General features: G+C 41.4%; 1 protein-coding gene across 4 annotated transcripts in view; it reads right to left on the reverse strand.

Moving 5' to 3' along the window:
* Positions 1-4337: 4337 nt before the first annotated feature.
* The window catches only part of HMG20A (high mobility group 20A), a 45976-nt gene continuing 23133 nt past the window's right edge, over positions 4338-27180 (reverse strand). For 3 of the 4 annotated variants that reach the window (XM_038147132.1, XM_038147130.1, XM_038147131.1), the window contains exons 3-10: positions 26747-26894; positions 25191-25406; positions 22946-23078; positions 22540-22571; positions 18331-18406; positions 17275-17490; positions 16498-16641; positions 4338-14209 (exon numbers count right to left, since the gene is read on the reverse strand). In XM_038147132.1, the coding sequence (XP_038003060.1) occupies positions 16505-16641; positions 17275-17490; positions 18331-18406; positions 22540-22571; positions 22946-23078; positions 25191-25406; positions 26747-26894 (958 nt within the window). In that variant the 3' untranslated portion in view covers positions 4338-14209; positions 16498-16504. The remainder of the gene's footprint in view (positions 14210-16497; positions 16642-17274; positions 17491-18330; positions 18407-22539; positions 22572-22945; positions 23079-25190; positions 25407-26746; positions 26895-27180) is intronic. The other variant, XM_038147133.1, reaches the window with a different exon arrangement.

The raw sequence follows: 27180 nt of genomic DNA on the forward strand, positions 1-27180 counted from the left end.
TCCTCCAGGACAGAGACTGCAGCTGACTGTATGTCTGTGCAATATTTAGCACAATTGAGCTCCAGCTCTAATAGCAGCCTCTAAGTATAACCATGCTACAACAATGGGCAGTGTTAACTTAGATAATAAAAATAACATAATGCATCAGGAGTATCTATGGCATAATTACAAGGTTTATTCAAAGCACCTAATCAAATTGTTCAGCAACTTAGCATAAACGCAGACATAGAGGCAGATACTCCTAGATTAAGGAGCAAATTATGATTAGTGCAGGTATAATTGCCTTGGAACTCCCTGCATTTTCAGTCAGGCCAAGGACTGACTAACAGCACGTTCAGGCAAGCACACACTTCTCCTTGTGGAAGATAATCCCCAAACACCTGTTTAAGAGCAGTCTGAAAATGCAGGGATCCTTGAGTTCAGCACCTCTGAGCCCAGGAGGAACTGACCTCAGGCACCTTGGTTAGCTTCAGACTTACTTAAGATGTCCTCAGGGCATTCTCTAGTTAAGATGGTGCACTAGTAAAGCCTATTTAATTATTTGAATAAACTTTACTATTTAATAAATCACTTAACAAAGGAGTGAACTCATTTAAGTATTGACTGGTTAACCTACCTGACAAACAAGTAATATCCAGGCAAGTAGGAATGTTACTTCACCAGGTTCCTCAGTTTCCAGTCCTTCCAGTAATGGACAAACCTGCTGTCTCACTAGAAAGCTGTCCCATTAAATCACTGCAGCACACAGGAATGACAAAGGTTTCAGAAGATTTTACTGTACTCTCACATTTGGCAGCCACATGACACCAGTCCATAGAGAAGGCCCTAATATAATCTCAAGAATATAAAACGCTGACATCCAACATCACAGGATCCCATCTAGCAGAGGACACTCTGCTTTCCAACACACCACTGAACATCCCTCCAGTGCTGTCAGATGTCTCACAAACTCACTTGTGCTCCTGCTGCTATGTGTCTGTTCACCTTCAGGAAAAATCCAAGCATCAATTCACATGTAGAGCTGGAGGCCTGAAAACACACAGCCATCTTTAAATGAGGCAGCAGCACCAGGAGCAACCCACAAGGATGGGAAATCAGCAAAAAAAAATCTGCAACCAAGTCAGCTCCCATAGTCCTGCCAGGAACCCTCCTTTTTGTTTCCCTGATCCTGCTCCCATCCTAGCATCACACCAGGACCTGGACACATGAGCAGATACAGGCTTCCTTCTGATGCAGCAGCTACCTTATAAATTATATAACAAATTAAAATGACTTTAGGACAGTGATAACACCATCATCTGTAGTGTTCAGGGGTTGATAAATTGTGCCCATGAACGAGTATGTGCTGACTCACTAACGAAGCTGCAAACAAGAGCTGTTCATCTCCTCTGCAGTACCGTGAAAACCAGCATCCCTCCTCTGCCAGGGAATTCATTTTCCTTGCTTTGGAGAGGGGAGAAGGAGGGAATTGCTTCCTCTTGCTGGCTTCCCGCATTAGGAAAGCCCTGGAGGTTATTTAAATGGGAACTTCAAAGGAGGTGTATGATGGGCTATTTACTGCAGGAGGAGGCTCATTTTACACTCAGATTTAAAAGCCTCTCTGACTCAGAGGCAAACAGCATCACTTGCAGGCTTCGAGCCCCTCGGATACAGCCAGCTCAGGTGCAGGGGGCCAGCAGGAATGGGACAGACAAAGAAAGGATTTTTTTTTCTGAATGTTGGACAGGAAGGATTTTCAGGCTCGGTAGGGAGTGATAGGGAACGGTTCTTCATCAATAGAGAGCCTAAATGCTCCAAATGGGGAGTAAGAGGCTGCTTGGTCTTTAGGACAGTAAGGGAAGGGAATTCTGAAAAGTGGTTCGGAAGCACACAGGCAGTTATAGAGGAGAAAAAAAATCAGAGATTCTCATGTACTGAGGCTCCTGCACACTTACCCGCCATGTCTTTTCATCAGGTCTTGAGGCTACTGTGTATGAGCTGCAATTCGTTCCTTCCATCACTCTTTCCTCCTGGGGATGGCTGGGGGTCAGGCAATGACTTACCTTGGGAAGCCTTATTAAGCAGATTCACTAATACAGAGGGAAGATTAAAAAAAGAAAGACCCTGCTCCTGGCACTTGGAGTGGAAGTGCATTTGTGATGTGTCTTTTGTTCTCCTGAGCACTGATTTCTCAGTCTGACATAAGGGTGGATTTGGAAGGGAGATGAGGTTTGGAGATAAGGTAATTCCCCCAGCACCAGCTTAGATCCAGCCAGCACAATGAGCAGTCCAGCTCATATCAAGGCACCTTAACTACACCCTCTCACAGTTCCACTTAGCTTTGGCCACTGAGAACCTACCCCACACAAGGAATTTAACTGGTTAATTTTAATCATATTTGTAGGTGTGGAGTTTGGGGTTTTATTCCTGGAAGCAAAGAAAATCTCCTCACCTCCATCTGTTTAAGCAACTAAGCACATGCAAGCAGGAGGCAAGAACAAAGGAACTATCTCCCTGGAGAACCTGTAAGTAGAATTTGCAAATACAGGAGTTTCTGCAGCTGGGCATATGGACTCGCCCCTAAAACTCATGCTGGCCAAACCACAGAAGTATGAATTTTCAACTAAACCTACACTTTTTTTCCCCCCATGGACATAACTAAAATGGAATCTTCTGAGAAAAAGCCATTTTGAGAAATTTTCTGACACATTCTCCCTAATACTGCCTACAGCAGGAAGCAGCAAGATTAGCATGGTAGAAATACCACCTTGTGGGAGAAATAAGCTCCAGGTAATGCCAGCACTTACATATGGTTGGCTGTAACTGCTCCAAGCATATTTCAACTTCTGTCTCCATCAGGCTGGGATATGATTGCATATATATTCATTTGATACAAAGAAAGTGGGCCCTTGGATTCTTTTTTTTTTGCCCTGCGAAAAATAAAAAAGGGTTGCTTTAATTAGAATCTACTAGCTAAAAGCCTGTTTTTGGAGCAATTGCATCAATTTTGTTCCATTAGCCACCATATGAAGCCGGATCAGGAAAGAACTTGATATGCAGTTGAAAAAGGAAAGTAAATGAGAACAGAACAACAAAACCCACAGCCTAGAAGCAATCGAGCATCCAAGAGTATTGGAGGGGATGAGGAATGCACCCCCTGATTGATGTACATCATGCCTTTTCCTGTGCCTGCAGTGCAGAGGAAAGCAGAGGAGTGACAGCCAGAGGTGACGGGCTCAGGTGAACCACAGGTGCATCTCTGCAAGCTCTGGTGAAAGCCCTCCATCCCAGTGGTCCCTGCAGCTCCCAGGCAGCCACTCCAGATGCCCCACAGGTGTGTGACAGATGTGTTTGCTCTCTCCCAGCTTCACCAAGAACTTTCTGTACTGAGAGCACTGCCTGGACTGCTTCAGTCTCTTGAGGCAAAACTGCATGATGGCTCCACCAGCACATCTGCCAGTTACACTCAATGTCTTCAAGGGTGCACAGATCAAACTCTTCCTCAAGTTTTAGATTATTCGGGCTTGCATGTGACAATGGCTGTGTCTTCAAAGTGTTCTGAAAGAAACTAGCTGGAGGGCATGGACATGTTAAACAAGGGACTGTTTTTGCAAAAAACTTTCTGTCAGTTTATTCAGACAGATGGGAAGGCTGTCCTCTGTGAAAGGCCCTGTTCTAGGAGCTCAGAGATGAAAAACAAAATGTAAATTCAACAAGTGAATATGCATAAGATGGAAACTTCACAAAACTATTTTATATTTAGAAGCCTTTGCTTGAGAACATACCTCCCAACACCAGACATTTAAACTAATGAACCATCCAGACTGACACTACCTCTGAACCTTCTCATCACACCAGCTCAGCAAATTATGTCTCTTGGGAGACCTGGAGTTGACAGGAACCATTCCCTCTAGGGCAGCAACCCAGCCAGCTCTAGATCTACCAGTGAAGCCCAAATCTGATCTGTTCTCTTCTTCAAACGTCAGACTGGGCTAATAAACCAAGGTTTCTTTAGCTGAAGCAGGGCTCAGTGCTCTTCCCTCTCCAGTCAAACCCCTTGGGTCAGCCTGTCATTTGCTCTAAATCTTAAAAAAACCCAGTAGAAACACATTTCACACTGACTCAAGTGAGGAACAAGACTGAAATTCAGGAGAAATGAAATAGCACACGAAGAGAAAATATAGATTGTGGAGACTGGTGAATTTAGGACCCTGAGAAACAATTTTTTTGAAATGGTTATTATTTACTATGCACAGTCTTGTAGGTAGACATCAAACCCAGACAGGGCTCATTAGTATGCTAAATAAACAGCTTTTAAACTGATACAGTTAAATTATGTAAGACTATGTAGCCACTGATTTTTATATTGGATCATTTTATTAATGTATCCACACCAAAATTAAGAATTTTGACTTAAATGTATGTCTGCACAGACTATACCCTTATGGTTAAAGATGGTGTAAAATCACACTTCCATTATACTGATAATTTCTGGTGATGTGAACAAGCCCAGGCAGGTTATTTCTGGCTACTGCACTCAATCATGTCATTCATTTTCTCTTATCCACTATTCTTTCCTGATACATTTTCGGACTACTCTGTCATGCAAACAAAACAGGACTGTTTTCAGAAGGCTACACGAGACCTTTGCCACCTCCTTGTACAGATACCAGTTCCACTTGTGTTCTTAAAGGTCAGAGCTTGAGAAAGAATAATGAAAATAGGATTCAACTGCAAGAGTTGCACTATTTCAGGCAGTACAGCTCAAGAAGAAAAAAGACATGACAAGTCTACTTGAAATAATAATTTAAAAGCCAACAAGAAATTACTATTTCCAACCCCAATCCTTTTTACCATATCCTAAACTATCAGTGGAGGTAGATGAATTAACAGAACAAAGCCTATAGATTCCTATTCAGTGGTAGTTCCTGGAAACACAGGCTAAAACACAGCCCCCCTTTTCAGGCAACTCTGTCTAAAAGGATGATGTTTACTCTTTTTATTTGCACAATGAAAAACTGAAGCAGACCAAAACCAGCCCACTGCCCAAAAACTCTTTCTCCATCAGTTCTTCTAACATCATCATCACCGAACTGAGTATCTTTCACTAATTTGTTGACTGGACCATGAAGCAGAAATAGAATCTGTCACACAGAGAGAGCCTGGAAAACAAACCCAGATCCTCTGGATGCAGGCTGAGTCCTCCCATCCCACTCTGAGAACATCTCCATTGCATTTGCCCATGGTAGTGAAATACTGGATTCAGTGAAACTGCTAATGGAGAACTTGGGAATCCAACTGAAATTTCCTATCATAAAAGAAAAATAGCAGCAGTGACAGAAAGTAACAGAAGTGTTTCTTTAAGTGACAGGACTGACATTTTGGTGATGTGAAGCCCTCCCACTGCTAGGATTTTGAAGTGCTGATATTTTATCATCAAATTGGAGCCCAGCTAGTAAGTATCAATAACACTAGAAACTCGGCAGAGAAACAGTGACCCCATTATATGTGAAAGAGCAGTGCTATTTTAGCTGAAGAAACATATGTTTTGTCAGCCTGGTAATACATTGCAGGAGTTCCTCCTGGATTTTCCTCAGGAAGAACCCCCACACAGATTCCTCTGTGAAGCTGCAGGATTACAGACACTGGATGAGTCTAGGAAAAGCTGGAGACACAGTTTCAGCTTCCATATGGACTGATAATCCATAACCACACGTATAACTGCTGAAGACTGCAGATGAAATCCTGGCTCCAGCAATGTCAATAATTAAATTTTCATTAATTTCATAGGGGTCAAAAACTTTCCACTGAAGCTTTGGTTTTAGAAAACAGTTGATCTAATGGTGAAGTGTTTCCTACTAGATAAGTATGTCAAAACCACATGACAACAAACTGAACTGAGACAAACCAACCTGATATTTCATATTAGTTCAGGCCAAAGCTGTGCTTCAGAAGAGTCTGCTGAAGTTACTGCAGTCTGTTCTCCAAAACACCAGGCACAAAGGACATTGTGTCTCTCATTCACACTACACACGTACTGCCCAGTAATTTAACATTCAAATGCTTCTTAATGTCCATGAAACTGTTGTCTGTGCTTTTACCACATAGGAGCTGTAAGACCACCTGTGTAAGAGGACTGAACAATTGAGCTTTGTGTCCTAAGGCATCAATGCTGATCTACACCGTCCTCCCTCACCAAACAGCCGCAGCTGACAGAAGTCTTTATAAAAGTCTGTCATCCTGCACAGTTTGTCCACTTTAAGATGATATTTTATCTTTGTCTTTGATTTTTCCTCTTTGTTCTGTTAGTGCTTCAGCATTAGAGAAACCCATTTCTTTAACATTATAAATGTCTTGGACTGTAATTCACTTTAGCTTCTGCTGCAGTATCACTGAACTCAACTACCAAACAGCCCCGTTCGTAAAATCTGCCTTCAGAATCCATTACTCTTATGCTTGCCTGTACTGCCAAGAACATTTGACACAGACTTGAGAACAGACCAGATGCAGTGCCTATGTATCTATTTCCTCAAAGAAGGGAGATGACCCTTGAACTCAAAGCAGGACTACCAGGAAAACGCATGCAAGAGATGTGATGAAGAAAACAGAAACACCAGAATAAGGTAAGCATGTCCAGGCATCATTGCCAAGCTCAGCAGGTATGATACAGAGCATACCTTCACTTCATCTGGCTTCAAACTGCTCCTTTTGCAGGCAATAAAATTATTGCAGAAATCCCAGGGAATAAACTGAGTTAACACTCCATTAAATACAAGAGACTTCCAATCCAAGGTAAGGACGTGCCCAGATTAAGCTAGCCCTGTACAAACTGGCCCATGGGTAACATACATCACTTCTACTGACTTATGGTCTGAGAGAAAGAAAGAAAAGAAAAAGCTGAGATGAATTTCTACAAGGTAAGAAAAGATTTGTTCTTTGAAGCATGCTTAAACAGCACAATGTATTCTTCCATAAACATTCTTTCTACAGCTGAATGCACACCCCAAGGGAGAAAGCCTGGAATTTGTTATTTTACATATTTTCTTTTATCAGTAATGTGATCTTGCCCCTCATCCCCCTCCCCCAGATTAAGCAGCTTTGATTTTATCCCTTCAGTTTGTTTTGTCAGTATCTGGCTTGGAAATTGGTACCCGAGAGAAGAGCACTGTTGCTGGGTTGATTTGTTGCCCCCATTTCCCACAAGACAAGATAATTTAAAATACTTATTTCCATAAACTTGCCTTTTCTAAATACTTCAACTGCAGTACTTGTGAGCCCCTTCTAAGTCCACTGGATAGTGACATTCCAGTGACATTCATAAAAAAGACTTTTTAAGAAAAATCTTTCTTGGCGGAGCCACCTAAGTCAATTTTAGCTGGTTTTAAGCTGAAACAGCTCAGCACAAAGGAAGAGGGGAAGAGGGAGAAAGGAAGGCAAGACATACAGAAAAACATACAGATAAGGGCAACAGCATGAAGCCAGGAGTTATATTTTGATTGTCATGTATTTACTGACAGCCCTAAGTGCTGAAAAGGAGATAATTCTCTACAGTCTGTGCTCCCACATCAATTCAGAGTGCAGTCTCATGAAACGGGGAGCCAAAATGCAGGCAGGACACCTCCAGAAAGGAGCTCCTGCTTCCCTTCCTCTCCCCTCTGATCCTCTTGCTCACTTCACAAAAGCCCCAGTGCTTGCCAGACTTCTACAGCAGCCCAGCCAGTTCACAAACTACAGAAAACGTTCTACAACAACCAAAAGCTGTGCAGTTTTTTAGTATTTTGATGCACTAGTGAAGCTCAGGGCTGGACAGGGGTGCTCCTGGCTGGAGTAAGACCATGGAGAAGCAGCTCCCACCTTGCTGTACACCTGAGAGCTGGTGGGGCTGATGAAGTGTGAAGCTGCTGCAGGCTTCCAGAACAAAAACCAGCTCTGCAAAAACACAGTACTGTGTAAATACCAACAGCTGCAAAGCTTCCATTCCATGGATTTATGTATTCATAGCTCCTGCTAGCTCCAAGTCAGCCAGGCTGATTTTGCCAACACAGAGAGACAGCTTTAGCCAAGCAGAAATCTTTATCACAGCCATCCTTGCAGCCAGAACGATGACCTCAAAGACAAGCTAACTCAGGTCATGTTTTCTACGCTGCTCTCCTTGTAACACAGGAATACTTGCTGAATCACTTTCACACTGACCAGGTCTCAAAGAGTAGTAGGAAAAGAATAATGTATCTGCATGAAACAAAGACATCAATCTATTAAAAAAAAACAGACACCAAAACCCTGAGAAACTGCCACATGCCTAGAACAAAACCAGGGAATTGACTTAAATGTTCACATGCAGAAGCTCTGGCTCTGGCCTTCACTCTCTGTCAGGCTTTTTCATTCTCATTCTGAGATACCAAGATGGATCATCAGAGGGCACTGCTCCTCCCAGGAGGAAATTGGTTAAGTGGATAGAGATTTCAGATATCTGGAAATGCACATTTACCACATAAATGTGAAGTCCGGAAACGAGGGTCCAGCTGGAATTTCATTTTACATTTGCTACTCTTCCTCCTCAAAAGCACTTCAAAAATGTATGGAATTTGCAGGTCTGAATTCAAACTTACTGAGGCTGAAAATTCAACCATTGCTGTACTGGCAGTAGGTGAACATTAACCTCAGGAATAAAGGCAAATTCTATTCTTGTATCCTCTTCTTCTGTCCTTATCCTACCACGTACCTTCACAGATTTTTAACAGGGTGAAGACAGAAGGCAAATATTGCCACCTTCATCACAAAAAAAAAAAAAAAAGACTGTAAACAGAATCTGTCTCTGTGCATTTACATATGTCTGAGCCACTCATCATAATGCCAGTAAGCAAAAGGAAATTTAACCCCTTCCTCCTGCACATCAAGTTCATACTTGATATAAAGTTCATATGTGCCTAAAAGCCACAAACCACTACACAGAATTACTCTACAGGAGCAGGTGCTTTGCTTGGGTAAAAGCAATTTAAGAGAACTGAAATCATTGGATGACCATGTCAACACTCTCCATAACCAGCTGTTAAACACAAGGAATGCAGCCAGTGTTTTGCTGCAAGTACAACATTCATCCTAAAAGCACCGCAGTCCTTTCTGGGAAAGGTGTTAGATTAATTTTCCAGAGCTTTTCACTCTCCTGGACTCAGCCACCCTGCTGGCCTGCACTTTTGATAAATTTCCTGCTAATCTGCCCCCAGTCCAAACAGTTTACTTCTCTTCTTTCAATATTCAAGACACAAAACCAACAGAGGCAGGAATTTGAAGTGTTATTGAGAAAAAGGAACTTCCTCTGAGAAGAATCCAAATACTGATACAGTTGTTAACACCCACTTTGAAGAGGGAGGGGTTGAAACAGTGTTTGTAGGTCTTGAATTTCAGCTGGGGATTTCTTTGCAAGTGTCTTGGGCTTAAGCAGTATTTCAAATAAATTAGATGAGGGAATTCTCTCTTGATTAACACTCAAACAGATTTAATAAAACTAGAACTGCTGATATGAGATAGAAAGAGAAATCCCACAGGGCTATTGCTTCAAAACAAAAACTAGAACTCTCTCTCTGATTTCCAGCAAGTGAGGTATTCAGTGCGTGTAACATTGTTCCACTCAATTCAATGAAACCAGATGGTATCTAGCAGCCCAGGATTTGGACAGGTAGAACTCTTTTTCATTAAGGTTTTAGAATGCAGATTTATAAACAAAAAATCACATGGACTTCAGTGCACAGACATATTTCTAGGGAAAAGTGAGAATGCTTTTTGCCTTCCAAAGTGTGCATGACCATCCAGTGAACAGAATATTTACAACTTTAGGAGAAGAGCCATTTCATCAACAGGAAGAGACAGCAGAGACCCTTACAATTACCTTACATCTTAGAATAACTTGCATTTTTACATCTTCAGACACACAAGACATTAGTGTTTGCACAGTAAATAGCAAAAGCACCCACAGCATAAGAATTACAGGTTAATTAATAAAACCCATAAATCAGTTAGTAGAAATGCTATGCCTTGTATTACATAATGGATGTGGATAGTTCACCACACACCAAAATGGTACACTTCATACAAAATCCAGAGATTTTGCAATTCAGATAGCAAATCATGAATATATTTTTTAAAAAGTTAACATTTTAAAAGCCTCAATACTTCCAGCAATGAAGGAGAAAGAAGCAGCAAAACTCTTGATGGTTCCCAAGCAGAAAAGTAAAGGAGAGGCATCCATGTACTCCTGACTCTGAAGAATTCAACTGAAATGAAACAGAAGGTTAAAAAGACCCAATTTCAGATTCTAAATGAATCCACATTCCACATTATCAACAGGAACCTGCCTGAGCAAAGAGGAAGTGATCTCTTCCTCTTAAGAGTCCAAAGACCTCAGATCCCCCAACTTCCTTTAGATGATAATTAATCATCAGTCCAATTGCCCAGCTGCAGAGTAAACGGGGGAACAAACAGGAACAAACAGCGGAAGTATTACACCACACTGTCTCAAATTGAGCATGATTTACCACCATCTGCTCCTGGTGCCACGAACAGGAGCACAGGTTACAGAGGAATTAGGTTTTTCTCTCGTTATGAACTCACTGCTGTTTTGCTCTTACTCTTTCCTCTGGGTGTGCACCTGTCTTGCTGTTTCTGTCTCCAGCTCCAAACCAGCCAGTGTCACATGGCAGATAATTCTCCTATGCAGGTTTTCCCTACATTCCTTCTACTTTTAGTATCTTTACCATTACACAATTAGTAGTTTAAAAAATCTCCAAAGCATTCTAAATCTCAATATAGTGTGTCCCAGGAAGAAGACAGTACCAAGCCTGTTGGTATAGACAGACCAGGCATTAATCTGTCAACCAAAATAATGAGATGTGACCACAAAAGTAGCATAAAGACATGGCTGCTCACAGCACTGTGACCTCAGAAAGAGCATCAGCAGAGGCAGATGCCATCTTAACTCCTCCACAGAGCACCTACACCAACACAAATGTCATGAGGCTACAGTTTGCTTCATTCTCAGCCAGCAGGTGGGTAAAGAGGATAAAAATCTAGTAGGGGAAAAGAAAATCAAGTGGGGAGCAATAGTTATGATGCAGAAGGTTCTTAAAGAAATCACTATGATGGTGGGAAATTAGGGAGGATAAAGGAAGACAAGGATGTAAAAAAAGGGCTGAGTGAGAGATATGACGTTTTTCAAGTCAGTCAAGTTAGGGAAAGGCCCTGGCAACCATTAGCTATAACCAAAAACTCTGACACTTTCCCCACTATAAGTAATTAGCTAAATTCCTTCAGGTTTTCCAGAGGAAGACACTTAGGATGGAGAGGTGGAAGTGGCACATTTCCGTTCAAAGGTTAACGTGGAATTGTTAAAATCTCTGACAAGAGATCAATGTAGTAATAGTTCTTTCATGAAAATGCAGTTAAAATTGAATCAGAATGGATTCAGCGTTGAACAATTTTAATGAAGCAGTGTCAAACAAGCACATCAACTTCTTAGAAACCAAGGAGCTCCAAAGTTTAATTACAAAAACATTGTACAGAAAACTTGGCATTTAAACAATTCCAAACACATTAAATCCAGCAAATGGATTCTGCTTTCATATATTTCTCTTAACATTTCTGCAAGTGACAAAAGCATTTTATTCTTCTCTTCTCCTTGACACCCACTTCATTTTTTTTTAATCAGTCAACACTGAAAACTGTAAACTGAAGTGACACTCCGAAAACACTGGAAAGACAAAATCCATTTTTATAGGGTTAATAAACATAAATAAGAAGCTTCTTAATGAGACAAAACATCATCTGTCACATCATCAGTGAGCAAGAACTCAGTCTTCTCCCAGCTGCTTCAAGATGGATAATCCACCCCACCTCCTTCCTTGTGGGAAAAGGCAAGAGATTTGTCAGCCCCCAGCTAATAATATCACCTTAAATTTCCTATCCCACAACACTTGCATGCTTCTCAGCAGAGATGGATGAGCAGTATCCACGAGCAGATTTCTGTAAGCAGGCAGCCTGAAGCCATCTGACCCTACTGATGGATTGGACATGGTACAGCCTGGAACTGCATCCCACATTACATGGAATTTCTGGAGTCTTTATGGGATACAACTCCAGGTATTAGGTAGGACGCCACAGACAGAACTTCGGGATTTTGTAAATCACTTTTGGCTATGCAGCGCATTTTGGCCACTTCAACAGAGAGTCAAACATCACCAGTTCTAAAAAACCAAGATACATACATGAGATGAAGGTGTAGGTGCTTCTACTGGAAGCATTAACAACCTCTGGGATTTACAACATTCATTACAGAACCCACTAAAAAAGTTCATGGCAGCATGGGCTGGTCTCATCCATGCTAAGGAGAGTGGAAGTCAATGCAGCAAACTGAGGTTCCTTTTTGTGAAGTCCTGAAAGCAAAACAGATAACAAGAGAAAGGAGTTTCCTCCCTGAAGGAAGACTTGATTTCCATGGAAATCCTTGCTTCTTGGCTACAGCAATAACCCCAGGAGTAAGCTGAGACCTGGCATAAAGGTGCTGACCCGAAGATGGCTCCAGGCCAGCATGATGTCCATGTGTACAGCGCAGGAAAAGAAGAAACTGGTTTTTAATCTTCAAAATATTCGTGTCACAGGTACACTGAAGCGATGCTGACAGCAACACGCTCCAGTAACGAAAGCAACCTCCACACCATAACAGGGAATCTGAACACGTGTCTTGAGCAGGAGCAAAGAGATTGTCATGTGGGAGCAAGAGCATTTCAACCACCCCCATAAAGCCCACAGATGTCCAACAAGTGCTGAGCCAAAGTCAGAATCAACAATTTGACAGGAACCAAAGGGCAGGGAAAGTTTTGCATAAGCCAGTGCAGGCAGTGGGTGCCTCAGCTCTGCCAGGAGGTGTGGTGTAGCAAGATCAGACTCAAACATGCAGAGCTCTGTTCAATGCAAGGGAAAGGCCATTTAGGTCAGCTGGAACACAAAATGCTGAATGCCATGGGCTCCATGGGCAGTACCGGACTGTACAAAAGGTGAGAGCAGAAACAAGTTGTAATGCTGAGTTCTGTGGGCTATGTGGACCTAGTTGCTAATAACCTTCTCTGCTCTAATAATTCATGCAAAAATATATGTGCTGCTTCCAGACACATTGATTCCCAGCACAGCAATTTCAGGAGGGCAGGCAGGGAAAAAAATGCAATCCCCGTGTCCATTTCTCTTTTTATAGAAAACTGCTTTCCCCATGAGATCATTCTCTCAAAAACAAGGCAATAACATTAAATTAGACTGAACAATGTATCAGAGGAAGGGCAAGCTTTGTGGATTTAGTCTAAACTGAAGAATCCCATTTTCCCTGCTGAGAAGAACTAATGTTTCACTTTCTATCTTGATTTCCACTGATCTTTGTGATAGTAAAATGCTCCAGCAAATGTTTTCAAGAGATGACAGGAGATCTTCACAGGAAAGTAGGATGCTATGTGCAAGAGAGGTGCTTGAAGAGAGGGGAGAGAGGAAGTCTGTCTCATAGTAGAATCAAGTCACAAAGCATCAACCACAGCCAGTCTCTAGCAGGGGCAAACTCACATTGTAGGAATTGCAGGCTAACACAAATAAAAAAACCCAACAGGATTCTGCTTAAGAAAAGCTCCTATAAACATAGCATGAGGTGTAGGACAAGACAGTGCACCAAGGAAAACTCCCTGTTAGAGCAGAGAACACAAGCACTGCTATCCAGTACTGCAAGAATCAGGGAATAAGATCAAAAGAAGAGAACTGAAGTGAAGGAAGGTAACCCCACAGGATAAACATGAAAACAAAATAAAAGACACTAGAAGACATTAGGCAATATAACACATCAAAGTTATTACTACAACATATATGCTGACTCCATTTCACAAGCTGAGATTTCATCTCCACAGCCAGCCAGTCCACAGAACACAGGCACCCTCACACCCAGCAAAATCCATAAAAAATGTAGATTGCACAAAAGTTGCATGCTCTTAAATGTTCACATAGAGGACAGTTCCAAATGCTTAGTGGGCGGTGTCCGTGGCTTCTTAAGATCTCTTAATGCATTGATCTGTTTGTCTCCCTGACAAAACACAGGCAGGGCCCAGGACAAACCTGCCATCCTGCCTCCCACCCCAGGCTTTCCCCCATGGCTTCTCATTCCACACTGGCCAAAAAAATTTTGTAAAGCTTCCCCGGGTCACGAGACCTGCAGACGAAACAGAAAAATAAGGGTTAGAAGGCTACAATCTGCCAGGACTAAACAGGCACCATGACAGGGGTTTTTGGGTGTTTGATCTGAAAACACAACATTCAGGACAGTAAAGCAGCCTCTAGAGACACAACCAAACAGAGCTGCTGTCTCCATCCAGGGCTAAATAACAAAACCCTTCTTCTTCTTCCCATATACTGTTTGCACAAAGAAGTTTTTACCATGCAGTACAGAAAAACCAAAATATTCACAAATATAATCAAATAGTCCCTAAACACAATGTACAAAGCCACCAAAATCCACCTCAGATCTGTGAAAGAGTTGTTTTCAGGAGCATTATGGCACAGTTTTTCTGTGGTATTGATTTGTGATGTGTCTCAACCTCAAACAGACCACTTGGCTGACAGAGATTACATTCAGCATTAATATACACACATGCACATTAACAAAGGTGAAAATGACAATTTGTTGATACAGTTTATCATGTGCCAGATCAACCTTTTATCCAAAGCTTCCTTGTTATCCAGGGAATCTCTACCATTTCCCAGGTCTGCATCCAACAAAATCCAACCTTCTCCTTCCAAAATTTTGTCTCAAATATAATCATTGCCACGTGAAAGTCGATGTGATTAACAGTCCCATTAATTACTTGATCATTATATTCAGTTACATGCATGTTATTATTCAGTGAAACTACGCGATTATTAATCACATTTTTAATTGCCTCACACTGTTTTGCTGCTGAAAAGAGGGAAGGCATTGGTAGGAAAAGAAAAGAAAGGAAAGAAGTACTATTTTTCAAACACAGGTTGGAAGGAAGAATTTAAAGCAAGAATTATTTTTTCCAAATCAATTACAGCCCAATCTAGCCTATCCAAGAAAATGATATCCATATAATCAGGAACACAGGAACTGTGCACCCTTTAGGAAAGATGAAGCCACCTGGCAAGAGAATGAAAGTCTAGATTTTAGTAGCTTTGTGATATGATTTTTTTAGCAAAGTGCTTAAAGGACAAATATCCATTTCTGGTCCTGGCATACCCTTCTAATAACTGATGGATAAGAAACTGCTCTCCCTCTTTGCCATTCTGTAAAACCTCCCCTCCCAATTCTCCCTCTGAGCCTGAGAACTAACTGAAAACAGTATACAAAAAGGAGGAGGTTGATGAGCTGCTGAAAAACCCCAGACCTGGATCGACAAGCTGTTCCCTTCACAAATAGCAGCAGTAAAGGCACTTCTTTATTCTGCTGGGAGCTCAGTCATCTCTTAGAACTACAGTCCGTTCCATCTGGCTACCCTCCTGAAGGACAATGATCTCCCAGCTAAAGCCACACTATAATGGGAAATGTGTAATTAACTGTTCTACACAGCACCACAAAAGGTCAGAACCAGAAAGGATGAAAAGCCCTGTCTTCATATTTGCAGATGGCACAAGGCAGCTTTATTTGCATTTCTAAACACTATTCAAGACATGTACAGTAGATTTCTACATAATAAATGCCTGAAGAATGAAGGTATGCACTTTGTTAAAATAGAAATAGGCAAACTCCTCATGGCTGCCTAGTGCTGTGCATCATGGGGAAGTGGGGGAGTGAGAGGTGTGGGAAATGCAAAGCAGCACAGTAATGCAGAAAGACTGGTATTTACTTCTTTGTTAATTTGTTTTTCTACTCTGTTCTCTATTACAGTTTTCCAAGCTGTTAAACAGCAGCAAAAATACAGAATCATGAGCTCAATAATAATCTACGCACATGCCACATAAACATTAGTCTCAGCAAATGCTATGTACAGCTTAAACCATACCTCAGTGTTCCATCTGCATCTAAGCCCTCCTAATTACAACTGCTTCACTACAGGTGCCACTGAGTGGAGGTAGAGTATTTTCAATTTATAACAGAACTGAGTTCACCTGTAACCTCTTGAGACAAATAGAATTTCCCCATGGCCATCAGTTTCTACAATTACTGCTAAAATCTTCAGATATACTTCACTCAAGAAAGGAACCTTCTTCTAAATTAGTCACCCTGTTACCATTCTGTCAGAACTCTTACTCACCTTATACAAATACATAAAGATCTTGGAGCTAAAGAGAATTTCAGAGCCCTTTAATGCCGTGGAATCCTTTCAACCCAATTTGACTTTCATTAAGACAACCTGCTCCAGCAGCTTTGAGGAAGAAACCTTTTTGATTGTACAATATGGTGATCAGCACAGGCATCAGCAGCAGAACAGGTGCCAAAGGCAGGGAGCAGCCACCACGAGCAGCCTGGGAGAGAACACTTACCCCGTCACTAACGCTCCAGCCTGTTCACCACGTCCCGCACCGTGGCGATGAGGTTCTCGTTCTCCTGTGGGTTGGCCAGGATAATGCTGTGCAGTCTGTTCATGTAGGAATCAATCGTTTCCATCGTGGGGGTTTCCCCACTGCCTACAGTGAACACAGTGGAATGAGCCACAAGATACTCTGATGACCACAGCAATTCAAAGAAGTTAACACTACGCTAAGGGTAATTTGTGCCAACACACAAACTGCTATAGGAGGTGATTTTGCTGTGCACCACCTCTTGTGACAGATTCTGCTAAACAATGTCCTCTTAACTCCACAAAGTGAGTAGTTCCAAGGATATCAGGACTAATGAAGCATGGTTCTCTTTTATTTAGGTCTCATAGTTGATTATAATAAACTCTTTCAGCTGGGCATTCATAGAATCTAAGCAGGCTCCCTGGCAGCTGACAATACAGACACAGCCTTTATTTTAATCAAGGAACTTGCAAGTCCTGTCTACTCTATTCAGTAACATTTTCATAAAACAAGTGAAGGAGAGCCAGGACTGAATATGTGTCTCACTTTATTAGGAAGAGTAGGAGCAATAAGAAAATAAATGTCACGTTGAAATAAAGCACTGACTCCAAACTTCCCCCTGAATGCATTTTAGTATTTCATTATCCCATGCAACAAAAGCTCAGAATCAGCCGAGAGCGCAGAAGTACAACAGTAGCCCACGTGTTCCCAGCCCACAGGATGACATAAACCCGGGGCAGCTCCATGTCCCGGGCTCACCTGGCAGCGGGACTCCAGAGAAGCTGCTGGTGAGGGCCTGCCGCAGGCTCTCCAGGTGCTGCTGCAGCACCGTGTTGCGGCTCCGCTCCTGGATCACGTCCACCTCCAGCTTCTCCACGGCCGTGCGCATGCTCTCCACGTGCTTCTGCAGGGCCGCGTTCCTCTCCTCAAACTCCATGTTGGACTTGCGCAGCTGCCGCAGCTCCGCCTCACGGGCTGCCAACATCAACCCATTCCCAGAGAGTCAAAACCCCCTCCAAACATCTCTAGGACCAGCAGGCAATGAGACAGAATGTTCTGGAGTGCTCAGCTGATAATTACAAACGGTGCCATTAAATGGTTTATAGATAAAGAGCATCACATCATGGAGCGACAACAGCACCTACAGTGACACTTTACAGGGATCATTCCTAGAGAGACACAACTCGGAAAACATTCAAAGCATCAGAATTGAAGTGCATGGGGGAATTGATCAGGGAGGAAGACTGCAAGACTGATTTCAAATGCAATCAGAATGACAAAGTTAAGCAGCACTGCTAAGATTCCTGCAATCAAGACAGCAGTTACAAAAATAGTCTTCTATTGACCATGGAAAGTATCTGAATCTAAATTTTGTTCAGTCAAGAAAGTCTTCAAGAAATCTGGCAAAGAATACTCCACCTTGAGACACACAGACATGAAAACTAAACAGAGTAACAGAAAATGTATCAGTGTAATCTTCCACATATGGGGGGAAATAAAATACTGCTAACCCGCCTGAATCACCATCAGGATACATCTTAGATATTTCTTAGTCCTATAGAACAGTAGACACAGCTTCAATACTCCAAGACTGGCTGGAACAAACATCAGAAACATTCTCAAAAAAGGCTAATTTGGGAAGACAATGCCAGGAAAAACTGCTTTTCAGCCATTGTGTTTATATAGAGGTAAGGTAATAGCAGAAACTATACCCAAGCCTTTATGTGAGCTGAGATAGGACTCTTCAGCTGGACAGCATTTGCCAATAATTTTGGAAAAGCAAGGAGGAAAGCCTCCTGGAAAAGTTAAAATTACCTTTACTATGATTCAGGAACTCTTCTGTGAAGATTGGGATATCAAAGACAGATCTCTCTTTTGTATCTGCTTCTTTCTACAACAGAACAAGTAATAATGTAGCTAAACAGTTTGTTTTCAGGAATTCATTTAACTGTTTTGATCATGAGAATAAAAGACCAAGGAGACCAAAACCTGAGGCAGCTAAAAGCTGTATGGATTAAAGACACTTCCAGCTCCTACCAAGAAAGGCCAAAGGAAGTGTCGTAGATTTTCAAGATATAGGTTTAATCAAACCGTCATTAAGAAAGAACATACAACATACTAAAATCCTAGTGGCATTGTACGTGAGAATTATTCAGTTTTAAAAACTATCTGAATGCATTCATATTTTCCACCATCAACCAACTGACACTTTCTGAAACAGTCTTTACAGGAATATCAACAAACAGGAGACAGAGTGAGCAAAATGCACAATAGGTTTCGTGGCTCTTGGCCTTTCAACACCGAAGCGAAAAAACAAAAAACACTTCTAAATCAGGAAATGCTCTACAACTTAGTCAAACAACTGTACATAATGTGATTTGACTCGAGGCAAAACCCCCCTACTATAACATACTTCAGTCACCCCTTCTGAATCAAGAGGAATTAATGCCTGTTTTAGCACCTGAATCGTTACGAACAAAGTCAACGTAAATTTGTTTTGATAAACTGCAGCAACTACAATCAACCTGTAACTTAACACAGAAATAAAGTTAAGCAGGAAAGAGTGTCCGTGGAGAACAAAAGCTTTTGACAACTCTCAAACACCATGGCTGATAACGTGCCACAAACTCATTATCCAGAATTGCAGTGTTACACATGACTGGCGTCCTCCAGAGACAACCCCAGTGTTTGACAGCTGTTAAGGAATTCTGGCCCCTGAGTTCAGAGTACCACGGGGGTGTCTGCCACACAGAGGGGTACGTGGGGTCACCTGAGTGCCAGCTGACAGCCAACCAAGACACACAAGACTAGATGGAACTGCAGCTACTCTGTTTTTCCCTGAGGAGACAGACTGTCCATTGATTGCTTTTAAAGATAAGCTAGCTTTTATTGTGTGGCACAATTACAGTTGAGGAGCTCTGTATTTACTGAGTGAGAATTCAAACCTCACTTGGCCTGAATCAACTGGAGACACACGAGAAACAGGAAAGACTGGAGGGAAGGGCAACTCTTCCCAGCTCTGTGAGGCACAGTAGGATTTATTTAGGGTTTATGATCACACGTGCTTTTCACTGAAGTTTTTGTACGTGCTGCTACAGGGCAAATGTCTCAAGAGTATATTTAGAAAGAGAAGCCGTACACAGAAGTGTGAATAATACATTTGTTTTGTCTGAACACTGCCTAGATGGCTAAGAAATAATTTCACCCCAGAATCTAGGATCTCAACATTAATGTGCACTAAGAAATGTTGGCCGTTATGAAGCTTGGTTAGAACACTTATAAAACATCCATTTTAAACATTCTAATTCATGCTCACTGTTACTACCTGTGTGCAAAAAGCCACTGGCTTGGATCATCACTGGCTCCTACAGAATAGATGGTGGAGGAGACAATACTGCCAGGAGAAGATATTCTCTTTGCAGCCCTAGGATACAGGTTCTTCAGGTAAAAACCAAAAATATTAAGGCTTTAGATGTAACTGCCCAGCTTCTAAAAGGTAAGAAATTCTACTAAGCAGAAGAGTGATCATTAAAACCATCAGCACTCTCCCATTGCAAAATACATTACCCAGCCCATAAAAGATCCTCTTGAGAACCCTGAAGTACTTAAGCCACTCTGAGGTTCACTGAAGATTAAAATCCTACGGCTTTGATTACCTCCTACTGGAAAGGACCCAGTCTGTTCAGTTCATGTATCATTTCGTCATCCCTCAAACCAAAAGAGATTCAAAATTCTTTCTATCATTTGCCTTAAATAAGACTGAGATGCTTCAAGAGTCAACAATCTCATTTGGTTATTAAAACTGAGGTTGAACTTTGAAGATTCCGCAATGAATCAGGCTTGAAGTTCTTAGAAGACGTAGTGAAGTATGGTAATGAGACAGCTGAGATTTTGAGGGGTTTAAGCTCACCTTTGCTGCCATGGTCAGTCTGCAGACAGTGGAAGGAACAGATATAATAAATGTACTACTCCATAAAATGTTTTCAGAGTAGGTTCCACGGTGCAATCCCTGCTCTCCTCCATCTGTGTGCACAAACCTTTGAAAGCTTTCCAGTAACAAGTGTAACTGAGTGCACAATGCCAGACCCACTTGGAATCAAGCAGCTTAAGGAAATAAACAATAATGGAAGAATGGAGAACAATTATCCAGGGGTTTAGTCACTGCTGATGACAACAGTTCCAGTGTATACTGCTATATGTGATATTTATGAAACTAGAATTTGAAGGAAGAAAAATGTTCTATCTCATGCATATAGATGAGCTCAGGGGGCAGTGTGTGCATGTTTTTCAAGGCAACATCTATTATAAGTTTTCTCTCATCCTTTAGTTATATTTTATTATGATCAGTATTTGAATTGCCTGTCATGAAACTCTTTGGAGGTCAACTCTATGTACAATGCTGAAAATATCTTCAACACCGACTCACAGAAACTACATCAATAAACACTTAAGTGGAGGAAGGGAAAGAAAAAAAGCTTTCTTTGACCTTATTTTCTTATATTCTCTCAAGAAATAATCTCATCAGCTTGTACCTGCTAATCACAAACACAGCAACAGAAGTCAGTGTGGACAGGAGAAAGCAGCAAGATGACAAAGAGCTTTAGCCTCACTTCCAGTAACAACTTGAGCAGACACTTCTAAAAGCAATCTAAGTTTTTTCTGCTTATTCCCCACCTATACAGGATTACAATACTTGACTTTCCTGCACAAAAGATGCAAAAGCACATTAGGTGATAAGCACATGGGATTTTAAAATTAAAGGTGAGAAACACCAACTAGTCAAAGGCACAGTTCAGAGTAGGATGTCTCACTGACAGATTGATGTTCAGCTGTATCTGATGAAGCTTAAACGTCCTACAGGGTTTAATGAGGAAAACTCATTTTCTACTGCATTTATGATGTGAAACATCAGCAATGACAGCTTGAATCAGAAGGGTAAGAGGGAAGACTCCAGATTTGTAGTTTGCCACCTGTATAACTTAAATGTTATGTAGCAGTCACAGTCAACCTAGAACTTGAAGCCTTCAGTTTTTGTACAAGTAGAGACAAACTTGGATTCAGCGATTGTAGAATCAGAAAATTTGGGGACCATGTACTTCTAAAGGATAACCTCACGGCAAGCACTTCCTTTAGGAGTTAATAAAAGGCATATAAAAAGCATGCTACCAAAACATTTTCCTGAAAGTGAAATGTACTTTCCTTCAAGAGCAGTAGCTGCCTCTCAGCAGTGCTCAGCCTTGTCACTATTGTAATGAACACATTAGAAGCAAACTGGATTGCTTTCCCAAGGCAAAAAACCTCACAAAGAAAAACAGATCTTTCAGAAAGCCCTATTGCTTACAAGTGAAGAGGCTGTGTATAACCGAGATTTTTTTCATTGCTCTTTGTTTGCAATTTATTGGTAACCATTACAGAAGCACTGTGACCCTAGGTAATACAACTGGAGAATGCTGCAGTGTTTCAAGGAGAGAGAAACCACAGCCAGGACACACAAGATTTGTGGTAAGACGCCTGTGCTGCAGTTGATGAGCTCCGGACATCATCACTCTGGCATTATGTGCAGAGGGCAAGGGAGGGCAGGAGGGGGTTTAAGCCAGAGATTTTCCAATTATTTGGTTGCTTTACCCATTTTGTTCTCAAGGAAGCCACAAACATTTGTGTTACTGCAAAAAATTAGTACCTCAAAACAGCCACCTAAAGGTGCTGACTTGGCAGGCTTATGGAGGTCTCACACTTTTCTTAAGTTCTTAACACTGCATTACAAAACAGACCCATGTTTTAAGTGTATACTGTGCTCTGTTCCATCTATCATTTGTACCTGCCCAAGACTCATGAAATTTAGTTTTGTCATACCAATCAGTGTAAGAATACTCAGTCATTTCTAACTTTTCAAAACCTTCCTAAAAATTAGCAAGAGGAAGAATTCTCACTCCAGTTCTGATAAACTGGGTTTTGACTTCACTAAAAGTTTTTTTTCACCTGAAAGTCTACCCACTGATGTAAATGTAGAATTAAGAGATTTACCTCATGATCATGAGCTGGCTGTCTTGCTCCATCTGAAGAAGAAAACAAGCAAGAAGTCTCTCAAAATAAAATTTAAGAAAACAAGAAGCAAAGAATTAAGGCAGTTACACAACCCTAATTACACAACAATTCTAGACAGCCTTTTGTAGCTCTCCTACAAAGCCACAGAGAAGCTGTGTCTAACTTTGATGCTCTTAAAGCATATCCTCCAACACAATCTAGACACAGTTAAATTCACATAAGTCTAATTCCCTTTACACACAGCTGAGGTAAATGCCACAGAAGGAACACATTCACTATTTAACCGGCCTTTAAATCCAAGGCTTTCAAGGAGTGTCAGGCTGCATGACTGGCAGGGAATCTTCTACTGTTCTAGCTAGGCACATACTTTTGTCCCATTCAATACCTTGTCGGTGTGATTTGCCTTTTTGTCTGTCCTGTGCTTTCCTGCTAAAGACTTTGTAAGCTTCAGTCTTCTGGTACTGCTCCAGCTCCCGCATGTATCGCTCCTTATCTCTGTCTGCTTCATCCAGGTAGCGCTGAAACAAAAAAGTCCCAGGGTTTCAGGGAGTTTCCTCCCCTTCAGGGGGAAGGGGAGAAAAACAATTTGTCAAATGAAGTGCTGATCCATTTCACCTATGCAAACAGGAGAGGAGTGAAGAAACAATGAGGTGCAAAGACATAAGACCTCTGGATAAAATTACTGTACTCTGGTGTTCCATTTTTTCTCTCTTTTTTATAATAACTATTCTCTTAATTTTTTTTTGCTAGGCCTAGGAGTAACTTGCTACTAAGCTACTCTACTTAACTGAACGTTACCAACATGTTACAGACCAGACACTTGAGAATTCCTGTTGTGGCCAGGAGGAAGTACTGCCAAACAATAACATCTTATCAGATGATAGATCAGATGATGCTTTATCGTTCAGACCCGTAACAGTGGAGTTCCAAATACACACTTGTTTTCGTGCCCCACAGACAAAAAGCACCACTACATACTTGGCACATCTGAGAGGTGAACAAAACACCATGGCTATTGCAAAGAGCCGTGTAAAGATAAAAAAGCCTGGTTTTAATTGATATAATCTATCTGCATTTTGGTAATAGAAAGCTTTTTTAAATTTATATAATCCATCTGCATTTCAGTTGACAGAAACCTTTTTTTATTAGCCTGAAGGTATTTCACACATCTGCATGACAGAATGAGCTTAGCTGGAAAATTCTTCAAGGGAACTGATGAACTGAAAAACACTTAATGAATGGTCACAAGGCTTACTAATGGGATCCTTTCAAGAAAAAAAGTTGCCTTCCCAATTTTTTCTCCAAATGAGTTTACAATTCAATGAATGTAAGAATTAAATCAGTGAACCTTAGTCACCTGGTATTCTCTTTAAGTCATCATGGCAATACATGTAAGTTATGATTTCCATACATCTGCAACACAGTTTTGATCCAGCTGATGACAGTAGTAACATTCTGGATTGAGGTGCAAATTTGGTGATGCTTTTGGGTTGGCATTGCTTTTGGACATGCTATTTGTCTGTAAGATATTAATTCTTTTTTTACACGTCCAGCAATGTGTTGCTGAAAGGGTTCAGCAGTCTTCCCTTGACCTGAGTTAGAAACTTACAGCTTTACTCCAGGACAGATTCCCTGGGGATTTAAAAAGCAGCATACAGAATAGAGATTTGAACTCAATTTCCTTTTCAGGTTAAAAATCTGCCTGAGACATGATAAGAATATGTTCAAGTGCAGGGGACAGAGGGGAAGATGTCTTTTACCCTTCTCTCCCAGCAGACATTTTCATCACCGCAAGACATCCTCTCCATGGATGTAAATTTCTAACCTTACATAGGAGCAATCCTGACTTTTCTCTGAGCAACATCATTCTCACTATCCCTGCTACCAAATCAACTGCTTTTCCTTGCCACATATTTTCCATTATGATTCAATCACAGTGCCTATGCACCATTTTATTTTATAACATCTCTGTAAGAGGCATTCTACAAGCCTAGCAAAAAGCAACAAAAGGAAATCTTGGTTTTTTGTGTCATCTCATTTTTCATTACACCATTAAAGTATTTTTCAAAGTTCAAATATGAAGATTAAATTCATATGAGAGCATTCAATAGCACTGTGATTTAAAAACTGCTTTGCAGTAATCTCCAACTGGCAATCAGGAGTGGACAGTAAGACACTCATTAGCAATTAACCCATTAACAAGGTTCACTCCAGAAGGCCCTAAAAAGCAGCCCAAACACGGCCTTGAGCTTCATTCACTTGTCAGATAGTGCAGAAGGCCACAAAGACTACCAGTGAGGAGAGATCACATTCCAAGACTTTGGCCTTAAAAGTCTCAGACGTATCTGAATTGGTGCAGCAGAGTTACATCCAGATGGATGACACAAACTGTGGGATTTCTCATTAGAGCAATGCCCCCATTCTGGATGTATTCTTGCCTTACCTAGGGGATACAGCTCTCCTCAAGTCACCTCTGGAGGAGACACCATGGCCCTGCCAGGGCCCATCACGTGCACCTGTGGCCCTCATTTTGAAATATCCTCCTAAACATGATTTCAACCAACAGCCTGTGTCACCTTTCTGGCTAAACATTCCCATGTAGCAGCAAGGACAAGGAAGTGCAGTGGTACCCGCTTCTCCTCAGGGGGCAGCTTGCTCCACTCATTGCCCAGCATCCTGGTGATCTCTGGGAAAGGCACCTCCGGCCGCTTCGCCCGCAGCTGCTCCCTGCGCTCGTTCATGAACCGCACGTACCCGGTGAGGGGCGATTTGGGGGCATTGCTGTCCCGGAGGGGTTTCTTCCTCTTCCTCCCTTTGGCCCAGCCTCCTCGTTTGGTTCTTTGCTGCTGCAAGATGAAAAGGGAAGGTAATTCAGGCTGAGTGAAAATAGCCCCCTCTGGAAGGAATAAGCAACGTCATCAGGAGTACATGGCTGCAATCCTCTACATGGATGCAGGTTTCAAGCTCTACTTTAGAGCTGTCCTGACTTTTGTGTAAACAAAGCCAAACAAGTCTCACTGTGAAAAGTAGCTTACAGTTTCTCCTAGTCCACAGGGACAACAAAATAACATTGGCATTAACTCCTGATTGTAAAATCACAGGGACCGATATCCACAACATGATCATCTCAACTAATGCAACTGCAAATGTTTCTTTATTACTTGTTTGCTTGGTTTCAGTTATTCTCACCCTCACATGCCCTCCCCTGGAAGTCATTTAGTTCAATAGATTTTTTGGAGAGATTTTGTGTAGTAGTTAATAATTGATAACTAGTTATTTTGCACCTTCCAGATCTCTGTCCATCATGCACAATGTGCCCAAAATGTGGGTGTAAAGACAGTATACAGGCTTTACTACTCTCATCTGTTCAGTAGATTGTCTTTCCCAGTAACCACCTCCAATGGAGCAATAAACAAACTCCAAAGGAGGAATATTCTAAGATGTGTCTGGGGCACACTTGTGAGTTCGCAGGAATAACAACATTATCACTCATCCTCTTGGCTTCAAACCATTTCTACAGCAAGCTCTGGACAACACTATTTTCTAATGCTATGTACATACAACTATTTTCAGTACTTCTAATCTTTCCCCAGATCAACATGTTCCTGCCATCATGTTACTTTTTGTTCCCCTCCTGGAATTTTATTACTTGATTAAAAAAGGACCTTGCAGCTGAAAACAAACTACAAGGAAGAATATAAAAGATATCTATTTAAAAAAAAAATAAACCAAACAGAAAACCCCAAAACCACTTCCTAGTGCAACTTCAGGTCCTTCATGATTTAGTCACCAAAAATCAGTGTTCGATGGTACACAAGGTATAGGCTAAAGCAGTAAAAACATAATGGTTTTAAAGACCTCAGTTACTACCAGAACATTACAATGGTCTGACTTTGCTGGCTCACAAGAGAGAAGATAAGTTGTGGCAGTTGAAGATTCAGTCCTGAATGCAGCACCAGCTTGTGGCTAAGCTGAGACCCATGTGCTGCTCTCTGCACATTCCGACTGCCAGCTATCTGTGTGCAGCTGTGCAACACGGGAGAAAATTAGGGAATCAGAAGATGAGCATGGCAAACGGATAAAAATTCGTGATCCTATTAAAAATAAAATCTGAGCAGGTAAGACAATATAATGACAAAATTCCATGCCTTTGCTTCATTGAAAAGTTACTATTATTTCATCTCACCTCCTCCTCAGGCTTCTGCTCAGTGGTTTCAGCAGCATTAGAAGACTCATTTTGCTGCTGCTGAGCCTGTGACAAGTCCTCCACCAAATCTGGGTTATTCACAGGCTGTGAAGTTCCACCACTGAATGAACTCTCCGAATTAGCTAATCTGAAAAAGCACAGAAGTGGAGAACAAAAAATTTAATCATCATTCCTAAATCACTTCCTCCCTAATCTTCTAAAACATGCAAAAATGTTGCAAATATATTCATTCTCACACTAGCAAGAAAAATGGGATTTAGAAGTGATTTTTGAAGAACTGGCTGTTCCATCCGAGCAACAACTATAACTACCACAGCTCCCATGGACTTTCAGACCCAGTTTGATTTTTAAAGTGTAATTTTGTTTCATTTTTAGTGAAGCATTTGATCACACAAACAACGTGCAGGCAAGTG

Source organism: Motacilla alba, chromosome 10 (assembly GCF_015832195.1).
Source record: "Motacilla alba alba isolate MOTALB_02 chromosome 10, Motacilla_alba_V1.0_pri, whole genome shotgun sequence".
Lineage (NCBI taxonomy): Eukaryota > Metazoa > Chordata > Aves > Passeriformes > Motacillidae > Motacilla > Motacilla alba.